Consider the following 12,332-nt stretch of genomic DNA (forward strand, 5'->3'; position numbering starts at 1 on the left):
TTATGTTTACATTCTCTTTCATACAGTAAATATAATTTTGTTATTTCTTGGTTATTTTGGTGACAAAAATATTTTGTCAATAACAGTGTATGAATTAAGCCAAAGATCCAGCCAGACATCAGGGCTGGTTCAAAATGTTACCAGCCCAAAATGGATTTAACCAGACCAAATATGAATTCCATGCTGTGAATTTACTCAGATACAGATATAGTGAATATATAAATGTTTGTGTTTGATGTATGTCTACATGGAAATACAATGTACATTGATTGGTGTCAGCCGGATTCTGCAGTATGGGCTGATCCCTAAGATATAATTGTTAACCAAAGTGCCAACAAATGTTTGGATGAACTGGAGTCTTAAGTGTAACAGTTGACTGCAGTCCATTGGTAATGCTTTCATCAACTGGCCCAGGGTCCCATTCCACAGCACAATCTCATGACTGTCATAAGGCTTTGTTAAAGTATGGGAGTTATGAACATCTTAGCGCTAAGATGGCTTTGATCTGTTTGATTGGCATTTTAGAAGCTGGTGAGTAATAAGAAAGTAAGATTCTTTATAGATAACAACTTTATTATATATGATGCGATATTTCGGTATGGATTCTTACACCGTTGTCAAGCAAAAGTCACTCTTGTTTGACAACAGTCTAAGAATCCATACCAAAACGTTGCATCATGACATATGTAATAAAGAAGTTGTTATCCATAAAGAATCTTACTTTCTTAAGATGGCTTTGTTGAACAGACTCTGGAAGGATAGTTTCCAGCCTGCTTTGATATAGGTTGATGATTGCTCACCATGTAATGTAGCAACTTTCACTTGTTACACATGTATACTGTTATACGTTGATCACAGTTTGCAGTATATCAAGAAAGTTCATTCACTTGTACATTATATTTGTTTCCACAAGATATTGTGTAAATGTTGTATCATTAATAAAGATTTGATCAGAAACGAGTTGATTAGCACTGTCCTTCCAAACTTGTACATTTCTATGGTCAAATAGTTATGAGAAATTAGTCCAAATTTCGAGAATCAGTTTTGTTGTCACATGTGTCACAGCCATGACTGATTTTGTTACATAAGTATAGCTTTTTTTCTCAGTAAATGCTGGGCTGAATATTGCCTGAAAATAATTCTGTCATCAAGATATTGCCTCAAAGTTGTAAGTCCATTAACATACTCGAGTGTAAAATTAATATAATTACATTCCTTTGCTGGTGGTTAATATAATTACATTGCTTTGCTGGTGGTCAAGATGGACAAGGCTGTAGGTAATGGAGTGTCATGTCTATGAGGAATTTGGGACATCACTGACTAATTTGGGCTGGCCTCCCTGCTGAAACACTGTGGTAAAATACTGTTCTAAAAACAACTCACTTAATTTCATGTACTTAGCACTGAGCTTCTTTTTACTTAAATAATGAATGATAATAAAACATTCACTGGTATAGATGAATGTTGACAAATAAAAAAACTAACCAGTCTAGTAGTTACTAGTTAGGTGACCCATTATCACTGGACTTCCACTCCTGGCAGTATATAACGTTATATGATCGCCAGTTCAACATTTCAACATGTTTACTCTATCTGAGCAGCTGGCCCCTAGGTGCAGCTACAGATGGACACACACCCTGAAATACCCTGTACAATAATATGCCTTGTTTATATCACATGCATTCCAAGGCAATTGCTGAAATATATGATTTGACTAAAGGGGTCTCCATGAAACAGCAAATGAATGTCGGCTGATACGCAGCCATGGAGGTAAAAGTGTTTGGAAACAAACAATATACCATTTTAAGTATATAGAGAATCTCACCCGAGTGTCTTTTGATATCAAACAGATCACCACAAGTTGATAAAGTAACAAATATCCGAGGCTTGCCGAATTCTTAGGAAAGAAGTACTTTTCTCGATATTATTTTGCTAATGTTGAGTGAGTAATAAATAAAATACTAAACGATGCCCCGTCTAATACCATATTTATGAAACTCGTGAATGGTATTGGTATCTAACTCGCTTTCACTCGTTAGATACCAAACCTTTCACTTGTTTCATAAATATGGTATTACACGGGACATCGTTTAAGTATTCTCTATTTACACACTTGTGGCTGTATACAGATGATTCACCAAAACAGGTCACAAATACAGTTGCATACTTTGAGGAAGGTTGATTTTGTTGGTACTCTTGGCCCCATGCGAATCTATATAATATATGGCTAATCCCTGAACCACTTTCTTTTTCAGAAATGAAATACACTTTACAATACGATCATGGCATGAATAACACTGAACTCGTGCATTAATGATGGCTGTCTAGCACAAACATTGAAGATGGACTATGCTCAGATCAACTGACAGTCTGAGCAAGTCTAATTCAAGTCAAACTCAACATTGTTCCTATATTTTTATGATTAATGTCAATAGAGTCGCTTATAAAGATGTACCACTGTGAGACACCCGAGTGAGTGAGTAAGTATGGTTTTAAGCCGCTTTTAGCAATATTCCTGCAATATCACGGCAGGGGAGACCAGAAATGTGCTTCACACATTGTACCCATGTGGGGAATCAAACCTGGGTCTTCGGCATGACGAGCAAACGCTTTAACCACAAGGTTACCCCACCGCCCCGACACACCTCAGAAGCTGGGCAATGGTGTTAATAGGCCAAGGATCATCACATGCAGTGGTTTTCACATGGGATTTGAACCTGACCAGTGGATCCAGGTATGGCTAAGAATACCACCCAGCACAGTACATTACCACCATCACATGCCATGGAGGTAACATAGCATACAGTGATTAAGTAGTGTATACTAATGTTGAAAGCTTGTTAAACACCACAGTCAGCAATATTCTAGTGTTATATTGTCCTGGAAATACCCGAGACTGGACCTCCGAAACATGTGACTGATGGCATGGTTATATGAACAACATCCCCCACTGTTTGATTGAGATGATATACAATCAACCACAGGAGTTGTAAGCTGACTAATAACTTGAAATCATAATATTACACTGAAATCAGATACAATACGTCAATGAACAGGGCAGTTACACTTGCTTACCGTATTTTACTGCACAAATGTTCTTGAATATAATGGATAATAAAGAAATTATTACACGAGAAAGTGTGCCACACAACTTGTGCAAAATTGTGTATTGCCCTCGCTCTCGCTCGGGCCATACAAAATTTCATACTCGTTTCGTATAAGTCGTATGACACACTTGCTCATGTAATAATCTCCATATATCATCAGAGGCAGACAAGGAGAACAGGCTTCACACATCATGTGTGGAGTCTTTTCAAGTGATTAACAACACATTTGAATAACCATGCACCTTATTCAGACAGTTTTTCAGTTTATTAAGTGTATCATTTTCTATTCCCTTTGTTTACTTGTTGAATTCAAAACAGTACTGGCCAAGTTAATATAAACCTGAAAGCAGCAAATCTTCAGTACTGTTATCAGTGGAACAATGTCTACAGAGTATTGTTGGAACCTGATGAACCCATGATGAAGAATAGCATCACTTTTATGCAGAACTTTACAGATATGGTGGCAGCTGGTAGAGTTCAGCAGCTGATCAATATTCAGTAGAACATACATTCAAGAGGCAATGTATCATGCTTCCGTTCACTTCCAATGGGATACTGCCCACAATCTTGACAGCATGGAATCCTCCATATATGTGCTCTAAAAACATCAGTGACGATACAGACCATCCTGTTACTCTTTGTGTTGCCTGACATGTGGTCTTACTGGTCTGAGCAGTTTCCATTGACTAGCATTGGTTTAGCATCAACTGTCTGCTTGGGGACATTCAACTGAAGTCTGCCTTGCTTTCTTAACACTCAGCGGTCAGCAGGGAAATATTCAGTGGCCCAGGTCATAATTATGATGAAGAGTGATGTTCAGCCATTACTGATCTCTCTTTGTAAACTTGCTACCACACCATCCACAGTCACATCTCCAGAAATCACCAACATCTTGTTTCTTGACTTTGAACCCTGTCAAACAGACATGAAATAATAATTTTCAGATAACTGTCTTTTCACAAAGTTGAACTTGATTGCAGTGCCCTTGTTACTTAGCATATCATCCTTCACAACTGGAAATACCAAAGTACTGACCAAATATACAACTATAAGATCTAGAAGGATGCTTCAAGAATGTATGCAGGCAGACAGCTTATTACAATTTTTGTTTAAATGTTACGAGGAAGTTTCACCAACACTGCTGAGGTGTCTAAAAGCAAAGCTGTTACGCTTTCTTACCAAATAAACTACTCAGTAGCAGGATTTTTGCCACTTTGTTTTAGAATATATTGTTTATACTTTATAGAAAGGGAAAAGGAAGCCTTGATAAATCCATAGTGTTATCTTGTGAACACAGTCATGTAACATGTGGATACATTTTATGGCTGTGAAACATTTTTACAGCTGAATGGTAATGATAAACATATAGTTTGGCATACATTATACCATGCATGATAAGTGCAGGCTGTTTATACCCACTTGCTGCTTTATGACCACTCCTTAACCTACCCTATCAAGGCTGACATCAGATTTACGAACTCCAAGCACTTTGGCCATATATTTAACCAGTTCTGCATTGGCTTCACCTTCCATAGGAGGAGCTGCTATCTGCACACCAACACCTTCAGGGCTCATGTCTGCAACAAGCATCACAACAATTTACAGTCAGTCTAGTAATGAGCCCAGAGTAGGGCTGTGAATCTCACTATCACCACAAGATCCTTGCAGATTCCAGATCACAGGGGGATTGTAATCATACCTTACTTCAACGTCTACCTCACGTATCTGTACATTGGTACATCACAATAATTATGCATATGTGTTCCAATATAAATGCACTTCACACCACTTCTCTAAATATGAATAATGCATTTCTCTCAAAATACATCACAACACAAATTTACATACATTTAGATTACAATATTAAATAAAAAGTTCAATTGAATTAATGCAACGTCTCTTGATCTAACATTATTTCAAGCTTAACCCCACAGAGTTATGTCCCTTGGAGCTACGAAAACTTGTGACTGAACAACATCCCCACTATTGAGATGATATACAAACAACCACAGGAGTCGTAAGCTGAATAACTCATACAATCCATTACACTAATAATCCAGATTAACATTCTGTACTGGTAGTGAGTGGGTGATGATGTCTGATTATTACCATAGTTAACCAGTGTCACAACACCATAAGCAACCGTTTTCGATGTACAGAGCAATTGTTTACATTCCACATATGGCAAGTGTTCTCTGTTTGGAAGCTGTTCACCTCAAAGTTTTAGTTATCAATTTCAGGCAAGTCATAAGGGATAATAAGTCTTTTATTGCATCAATAGGAAGCCAAAGTGAGACCAAAATATCGTCGAAAAAGTGTGACATTGTGCCTTCAATTTTAGCCATTTTTGCATGAAGCCTCCTGTTTAACATGAATGACTTGGGAATTTGGGCTGTATCAATCAGGTTGATCACTTAACCTATGTTTGTTCTTAATGTTGCACGAAGTAATATTCCAGCAAAACAAAGGCAGTCTCTAAGTAATCTGGACCAAACAATCAAGTGATTGACATCAAATCAACGAATTTGGTAAACAACATGCATTCAACCCAGTCAGCTAAACTGACCACATGATCCTGTTGGTCTACTCTTACAACAACCATGGAATGCTGAAGTCCCAATCTAACCAGGATCTTCACAGGGAAGTGAACTTTGTGATGTAGGTCACCTTAACTCCAGCCCAAGTTGCTATCAGCAACTGTTATTGCAAAACATAGTAAACATTATTTTTTTTAAAAAGTGATTCAGAATTATCACATGAAGCAATACATCTTATCATTAGGGTTAAACTTGAGATGCATCAAAGAATTTTACATTCATGTTACACAAGAGATGCCACTGGATCTTAACATGGATGAGAATACTTACCGATACTTACCAGTGACATAGTTTTCATTGTAACATCCTCCAACATGCACTTACCAGTGACCCCATTGTATTTGGCTCCTGGTTTTGCTAACACCTTGACAGTTATATTGTTTTTTTACTGTTCAAACTAACAGCTCCAGGTTCTTCTGTGGGAATCTATAAGGGGAAAATAATTTGTGTCAAAATAGGAACTTTAGTGTTAAATTCTTACTTTCTTAAACTCGTACTTTAACACTGCATTCAATCCAGTGACAAAAAAAAATAAGTAAAAAAAGCATGCACTATAGGCCACAGGTCAAGAGAAAACTATGGTGATGATATTTTGGAAACAAATTTAATGAAAGCTGATTAGTTACAAACTAAGGTCTGTATATTAAATTTATTTAAAAAACAAACATACCACTTGTCTTTCATTTTAATCAACCATTTTAAATGTCTGAACTGTGCAATATTTTTTGTGTGAAACCACTTCATGTATTTGCAGTAAGGTGAAACTGAAAGGTGTGAATTTCTAAGTAGGGGCTTGTTCTTATTGGGATTTTCTGGGTCAGTCTTGAATATTTGTGGATTTACGTTTTCCATTAGTCAGTGAGTGAGTAGGATTTAATACTACTTTAAATGTTTTCCAGGCACTCATGTCAGAATAATGTGGAAGTTCTGACAAAATCCACATGCATGGGTAGGGGCTGACAAGCTTACTGGAAACATATTAGGGGCAAACCAGGCGTGCATGTGAATCCAACACTTTTCAATATTAATTCTACCATATTTTGCTGTGACTCATCTCGTGCACACTGAAAGACACTTTATGCAGATAGTGTTTTACTTAGTTTGTTTATTGATGACCGCATGCCTCAGCAATTCGAGATATTCCTGATAAATAATCAACTCTAATCCAGTAATTGATGTTATGAGCAATTGTACGTCAGGCAGAGGTGAGTGAGTGAGTTGAGTTTTACACCGCACTCAGCAATATCCCAGCTATATGGCGGCGGTCTGTAAATAATTGAGTCTGGGCCAGAAAATCCAGTGATCAACAACATGAGCATCGATCTGCGCAGTTGGGCAGAGGTACAGATAAGCTGCATATCTGCGTAAATTACGCAAACATTTATGTGAAAACTCCATTCCTGTTGCATACCAGTACGCTTGAATTTTTGTAAATACTCAATAAATTTGATCTTACATGTGTACACACAACCATGTCAAATCTTAGCTTGCATACCGGTGGATCGATAAAATAACTGAGATAGATTGAGAAGTTATATTTCAACATATGAACTTGGCAACTTGCAGTCCTTATTATTTCTCATATTTCAGATATGAGTATCACTGAGGCATGAAAATAAGTGTGACTAGATAAGGCAAAACAGAGACAAACCTTGAGCAACCACTTGCACCATCTGGGAACAGTTATGCGCAGTCAAGCTATGGGATCTGACTACCCAAAGCTCTATATCAGTTCTTATAACAAACACCAAGCCTGACCCAAACAAGAAATGCACACCTTTCAGTTTCACCTGACCGCAAATACAATAAGGGGTTTCACAAAACAAAACAGTGTTCAATCTGGCAACTCCTAATCTCCTGAAATGGGCCATGTATCTTGGCATCACTGTTTTTATAATATATCCCAGTTATTTATACTTAGCCCATGTACTAGCATGACACATAATGGTTTGCACTTGAACAGCCTTTGCTCAACAAAACCTTGACTAATGCTTAGTCTCTGAATATATATAATTTTGATAGTAACAAACAAGCCCATTTAAATTGAAAAGGAGCCCCACGGAGACCAGGGATTCAGAGGAAATCTAGACTTGCTTTATTTAGGGCTTTAGCACTGAAGAGGGGGCTTGGCAGTAGGGAAAATAATGCGGTTCAGGGACTGTGAAACAGACAAAACAAAACCATACCAAAACGATAAACTATCACACATGTGGAGATATCTTTGTAGATCTAGTTAAGTATCATATCATTTGTTTAAAAAAAAATTCAGATATAATCATCTAAGCATACTGGATTTGGTGCCTTGCTAGTTTTGTGTCCTTTCTTCCCAGTTGGCATTTTGTGGTAAACTCTTTGACAGGCTCTCACGAACATAACGTCGACTGCTGTAGCTTGAACTCCAAGCAGCGTCTACACCCAACTAGGCATGCTAACAGGTGCACAGGTTTGTATTTATTTCGCGATGCGGAGCTGCAAAACAGTTTGGTTTCCGATTGATGATATCAATAATGTTCGCTTTCAATATTTAATATCCTTTCTTAAATAATATAACATATCCTCATTCATATCCTTTTCATTTGGCTATGGTTTATATTTACAAGGAACCTCGCATGAACAGTTATGTGGACGACTTTACCTGATATTACGACATAAAAACCAGCTTATGTTAAATATGGCTGCCTCCTTGTTGCACGCGAAAACTCAAATCAGGCATGTGTTTTTGGAAATTTATGAACACGAAAGTCTGGTGGTCTTCGAAGTTGTATCTTTTTTACAATTTTACCACTGACAATGTAAACGATTCGGTGAACATGAAAACTCTTTGAGAAAGAACTGAGAATGGGTTAGTCCAAGTCACTCCATTTTTCACATTTCGCTCGTTTTTAGGGATCGTGCGTTAACATAGTTAAAACACCTGAGAAAAGTCTGGCAATGTGCTCAGTAGCATATACAGCACACGTTTCCGATCGTCTATTATTTCTTTTTAAATCGACTTAAAAATCCCTTCTTAATCAATTATTCTCCACCAATGTTTATCATTGGATCCATTGATTCATAATCAGACAGTTATCAAGCATCTGTCTCATGATGTATTGCAAGCTGATCTTGCACTTTATTAAAACACATTTATTTTCCTATTTCTAGAGTGAGTTCAGTTCTTAACCGCGACATAAAGCAGTTTGGGAAGAAATACCTGACGGATGGAGAGGAGGATACATGCTGGAACTCAGATCAGGTGTGGAGCGATGTGAGAGTACTGATGTGACATCAACTGAAATACTATATGCAGATAGATGCACGTATTTTTAATTATAATGCTAGGCACTTGGCCTAAAGCTCTATATTGTGAATACATAAGTAAAGGGCTGTTATTCAATTCATGTTTCTTTTCATGTATGTATTCGTGGAAGATGAAGTCACAAAGAGATGAAGATGTTCTTTATGTCAGAAATCTGGGTTTGATATGACACGATACCCAATGTGGTGCATCCATGATATGGCCTTAATATTGGTAGAAACACTTCACCTTGCTCATAGAACCATGGCTTCAAAGCGTTTGAGGACCCGAGGTTCGAATCCCATGGGTACAATGTGTGAAGCCCATTTCTAGTGTCCCCCGCCGTGATGTTGCTGGAATATTGCTAAAAGCAGCGTAAAACCTAAACTCAGTCAGTCAGTCACCTTGCTCATACATTTTTCTCTTAATCATGTTAATAAAGTGATTATATATCACAAGCACAAATGTAGACATTTGGGGTTGAAGTCAATTTTATCTCAACAATTCATCAAATGAGTCAGATGTGTATATCAACATGATCAGTGACATTCCCTCATTTGTCACCCATGTCAAAGCAGAAGTTAAATACAGTTCAAAGCAGTGTTAAACTTTGTCACTGTCATACACTGATAAAGAAATATCCATCAGTACTTTCAAACTTTGAGCCTTGTGTATGTTTCATGTAGTAATGACCTACCACTCCATTAGTTATGGACAAGACATACAAGTAGTTTAAGCACACAAGCATCGTAAGGCACCACCCAGTAAAAAATCTCCATCCATACTTTAACCTGGCAGCAGATTTATTAGACAATCCTTGATTTACTGCTGACAGGGCTGCCCACAGTGGATTCTGGTGGACTTTGAACACAATGTGAAGGTGAAGGACATTCAGCTTCAGTTTCAAGGCGGGTTTGCTGGGAAGGAGTGCTGGGTCGAGACAGGGAAGGAGGCAGTTCATCTGACCAAGACGGCAGACTTTTACCCAGAAGATATCAACTCACTCCAGGTAGTCACTTTTGGGAATCTTAACTGACTTTGTCCAAAGAATCAAGGGATCGCATGTTCTGGTGGATTATCTGTCAACCGTGTAAATCCTGTTGGCGTAACTCAAAGTACCAGCAAAATCTATAAACATGAGGGAAGCTAAGAATTTGTATGGATGATCAGTTAATGTGGTCACAGGTATTGCTCACAGAATTCTGAACCGATGTGAAACAGGGTGAATATCACTTTCGTCCTTAAACATCCTTGTTCAGCATCAAGTAAGCATAGCGTGTTTGTGATTCGTGCTTAACATTATTTTATGTTTTAGCTCATGGACCAAATGACACTGCAGTTTTGACTTCTCTAGAACATTGATGTTATAGCATTTGTTTTGTGAGCAGTTACAGTAATCATGTCAGTGATTTTCTTTAGTGAATTCTGAAAAGTTTTCAAAGTAATCCACTGTAGTACCAATAGTGTAGACCCATTAGAGTAATGGTAACAGTTATTGTGCACACACTTCACTGTACGATCGTCATGAGAAAACATTTATGAGAAAATTCAAGTGAGCTGCAGAGCATGATTCTATTTCTTTTTAATTCAATGAGTTGACAGGAAAATAAGAACATTTCTTTCACTTTTGCAGACATTTAAACTGTCAGAAGAGCCTGTTACCAAAGTAATGAGAATAGTGTTTAACAGCAGCACAGATTTCTTTGGTCGTATAACTCTGTACAAGCTGGACATCTTGGGTGAACCTTGCTGACACTATCAAGAGCTGGATCTTGGCCATACAAGCAAGGCTTCAGAAAACACAAGGATAGGGAGCAATGGCAGAGTGGACACAGATTAAGGAACTGCCTGAAAGTGATGACACCTGTATTTTTAGTTGCCACCAACTGAAACTTTCACTTGGGAGAGTTGAGACTGAGAGAGTTCATCATGTTGTGTCTATGCCTTATGCTTGAATGCCTTGCGAGCAGAGTCAATGATTCCAGATTATTACTGAATCAGTGAATGGTTCTGTGGCAGTAGGGTGGCTTTGTGGTTACTGCCTTGCTCATAACCCTGGAGACCTGGGTTTGATTCCCCATACAGGTCTGTAATGTGAGTCCCTATCTCGGTCTCTTGTCGCGATGACTGTGATATTGCTGAAAATGGTTTGAAACAATACTTGTTGACAAAATGGTTCCACTTTTACTAACAAGTGCTTGCATGTTCCCTCCAAGGGCGACACCAGTGGTACCATCTGGTGGGATTCTCCTGCATTGTGCACAGCTTTTGAATGAAAGCACATTTTCAAAATCTCAGGTTAAGGTGACCATTTCCATGTCAGCCCATGTGGTACATGGTTTATGGTGCCATTGTTGTTTATGTTTTTGGAACAGATTACTTCCATCATTCCTCCATATGGATTGCAAGTCTCAGTAGATCCCTTGTATCCCATTCTTGTTTGAGTGGACTAATGATTTGATGGTGTTAATGCGTGACATGGATGGTTGTGTCATCCTGCCCTGTTGCTCATTTTCTCAATCACTGGTCTGTCTGACTGAGACTTGATGATGTACATGCTGCAGTGATATAGCTTGAATATTGCTGACTGCAGAGTTAAACAACTCTCACTCACTCACTCACTCCAACCCTGCCTGGACCTCGGCATTAATGGGTACAACAAGGACTGGTCGGCTTGGAGTCAGTATAACATGTCTGAGTGGGGTATTCATGCTTCACTGCGGCATGGTATCTTAGTGGGCTAGCACTATAAAACCAGCTTAAGTCTGGGCTAGTACAAGCAGCCACACATACACATACACACGCATGCACGTCGTCATATGAGCGAAATATTCTCAAGCACGACGTTAAACCCAATTTCACCTCACTTCACTCACTCCGAATGGTTGGAAATTGCAGACTAACGGAGAAGCACCCAACCTCCTGCTTATATTCTCACCATACTAGATATAGATGATATAGAAAACACAGTAATATATCTGGGACAGAGAACTGTGCATCACAACAGTCTTCAGTTGTTTGTAAATCTGACCATGCTTAACAGGCAGTTGTTTACACATTCAACTGCATGCAAGGATGTTGCTCCTTAGCACTGTGGGAAGATGTGATTGGGTGCAGCAATAATATATATACCATGTATACAGTTCCTCAAATGAGCAAGCAGTGTCACCTGTCACCTATTGAAGATCAGGGATAGAACAGCTCTTCAGCATCCAATGTTTGACATACGAGGCAACTGATGGAACTGAGGGGCAGACTCGCTGATTTGGTGAAAATATATCATAGTATTCCAGTTGCATAGATCCAACAGGTCCAGATTTGATTATTTAGAGACCGCCATCATATAGCTGG

At 38.4% G+C, this 12,332-nt stretch overlaps 1 protein-coding gene and 1 long non-coding RNA gene across 3 annotated transcripts; one reads left to right on the top strand and one right to left on the bottom strand.

Moving 5' to 3' along the window:
- Nucleotides 1-3,338: 3,338 nt before the first annotated feature.
- LOC124282298 lies at nucleotides 3,339-8,167 on the bottom strand. Of its 2 annotated transcripts, XR_006900122.1 has the most exons (5): nucleotides 7,994-8,167; nucleotides 7,356-7,457; nucleotides 6,029-6,130; nucleotides 4,557-4,684; nucleotides 3,339-4,019 (listed from the first exon to the last, which is right to left on the bottom strand). It is a non-coding gene; the product is annotated as an uncharacterized LOC124282298 (long non-coding RNA). The 2 variants fall into 2 exon arrangements; XR_006900121.1 differs by lacking the exon at nucleotides 7,356-7,457 and having other exon boundaries at nucleotides 7,994-8,163.
- A 178-nt stretch (nucleotides 8,168-8,345) lies between these two features.
- On the top strand, nucleotides 8,346-11,662 carry LOC124282297 (nuclear receptor 2C2-associated protein-like). The gene is made up of 4 exons (XM_046718251.1): nucleotides 8,346-8,413; nucleotides 8,849-8,939; nucleotides 9,817-9,990; nucleotides 10,615-11,662. The coding sequence occupies exons 1-4, from the start codon at nucleotides 8,367-8,369 to the stop codon at nucleotides 10,732-10,734; spliced, it is 432 nt and encodes a 143-aa protein (XP_046574207.1). The 5' UTR covers nucleotides 8,346-8,366; the 3' UTR covers nucleotides 10,735-11,662.
- Nucleotides 11,663-12,332: the final 670 nt, after the last annotated feature.

This window comes from Haliotis rubra, unplaced genomic scaffold (assembly GCF_003918875.1).
Source record: "Haliotis rubra isolate DU_JTF1 unplaced genomic scaffold, ASM391887v1 Scf298, whole genome shotgun sequence".
Taxonomy (NCBI): Eukaryota; Metazoa; Mollusca; class Gastropoda; order Lepetellida; family Haliotidae; genus Haliotis; species Haliotis rubra.